This window comes from Parus major, chromosome 26, assembly GCF_001522545.3.
Source record: "Parus major isolate Abel chromosome 26, Parus_major1.1, whole genome shotgun sequence".
In the NCBI taxonomy this organism is placed as follows: Eukaryota; Metazoa; Chordata; class Aves; order Passeriformes; family Paridae; genus Parus; species Parus major.
In genome coordinates, this window is record NC_031795.1 from 5,043,977 (window position 1) to 5,045,723 (window position 1,747).

Below are 1,747 nucleotides of genomic sequence, written 5' to 3' on the forward strand. Positions count from 1 at the left end.
ATCTCATTCCCATCCCTCAAGGGATGCAGAGGGGATTCCCTGTCCCAGAATCTCATTCCCATCCCTCCAGGGCATGCAGAGGAGATTCCCCATCCCAAGATCTCATTCCCATCCCTCCAGGGGATGCAGAGAGAATTCCCTGTCCCAAGATCTCATTCCCATCCCTCCAGGGTTGCAGAGGAGATTCCCTGTCCCAGGATCTCATTCCCATCCCTCCAGGGATGCAGAGGAGATTCCCCATCCCAAGATCTCATTCCCATCCCTCAAGGGGATGCAGAGGGGATCCTGTCCCGGGATCTCACCCAGGATCTTGCTGATGCTGGAGTTGTGCATGTCCGGGAAGGCCTGCAGGATCTTCCTCCTCTCGTCCTTGGCCCACACCATGAAGGCGTTCATGGGCCGCTTGATGTGGTTGTTGTTCCTGGACTCCGGGAAGTGCCGGGAGCCTGCGAGGAACACCTGGGGTGAGGGCAGGAGCCGGAGAACGGAGCAAACCTGGGGTCACCACCACGCTCCCGGTCATCCTCACCGTCCATCTCGCAGCTCAGCAGAGCCTCGTCCAGCCGGTGGCCAGGGGTCTCCTCCATCCGCTCCTTCACCGGGGAGGAATCGATCCCAACGTGCTCCTGCAGGACAGCGGGGTCACTCAGCAGCCCCAGCCCGGGGACGGCTGTGGCTGGTGGCACTGGGGTGGCCGAGGGGACGGTGACCACGCAGAGTGACCCTCACCTTGCGGTAGGGGCTGCTGAGTGACCCCTCCATGGCGGCACCGTGGCCGTGCAGCAGCTGCCGCGCGTCGTGGATGGCTTTGGTGATGGCATCGCCCTCTCCCAGGAATCCTGGCAGGACACGGCACCCGTCAGTGCCAGCGGTCACCTCACTGACCCCCAGAGCACTGACCCCTGTGGGCACCCGTCAATGCCAGCGGTCACCCCACTGACCACTCACAGCACTGACCACTATGGGCACCCATCAGTGCCAGCGGTCACCTCACTGACCCCCAGAGCACTGACCACTATGGGAACCCACCCAGCGGTCACCCCACTGACCCCCAGAGCACTGACCCCTATGGGCACCTCACTGACCACTCACAGCACTGACCCCTACAGGTACCCATCAGTGCCAGCAGTCACCCCACTGACCCCCAGAGCACTGACCACTATGGGCACCCATCAATGCCAGCGGTCACCCCACTGACCACTCCCAGCACTGACCACTATGGGCACCCATCAGTGCCAGCAGTCACCCCACTGACCACTCCCTTCACTGACCCCTATGGGCACCCATCAATGCCAGCGGTCACCCCACTGACCACTCCCAGCACTGACCCCACCCTGACCACCACAGCTGTGCCCCAAGGGGTGGCACGGCACCCGGGAGCAGCAGAGATGTCACGTGTCCCCCCAAAACCCCAAAAGGGCAGCTGGGCACGCACCCAGAGGGAGGCTGGACGGGCTGCTCTGCAGCTCCCTGCTGGCCCCGTGGCCCGGCGGCAGCGACTGGCAGCCGCTCATCTTCAAACTGGGCGAACTGGAGGCACTGGGGAGCTCGGAGCCTTTGGGTTTGGCCGTCAGGTTCAGTGGCTGCGAGGTCTCCTGGGGAGGAGGGAGGGATGGGGGGTGAGGAGCTGTCCCCAAACACCCAGCCCAGGGTTTGGAGGGGGTTTGGGGCTGTGCCAGGGGTTGAAAAGGGTTTGGGGGCAGTACCAGGGTTTGGAGGGGGTTTTTTGGGGCTGTACCAGGGTTTG

At 63.3% G+C, this 1,747-nt stretch overlaps 1 protein-coding gene across 1 annotated transcript in view; it reads right to left on the bottom strand.

Moving 5' to 3' along the window:
- The window catches only part of SOX13 (SRY-box transcription factor 13), a 24,079-nt gene that overhangs the window by 2,766 nt on the left and 19,566 nt on the right, over positions 1-1,747 (bottom strand). Inside the window, exons 9-12 of the mRNA XM_033519854.1 lie at positions 1,436-1,595; positions 730-839; positions 530-626; positions 226-446 (exon numbers count right to left, since the gene is read on the bottom strand). Of these exons, the coding sequence (XP_033375745.1) occupies positions 226-446; positions 530-626; positions 730-839; positions 1,436-1,595 (588 nt within the window). The remainder of the gene's footprint in view (positions 1-225; positions 447-529; positions 627-729; positions 840-1,435; positions 1,596-1,747) is intronic.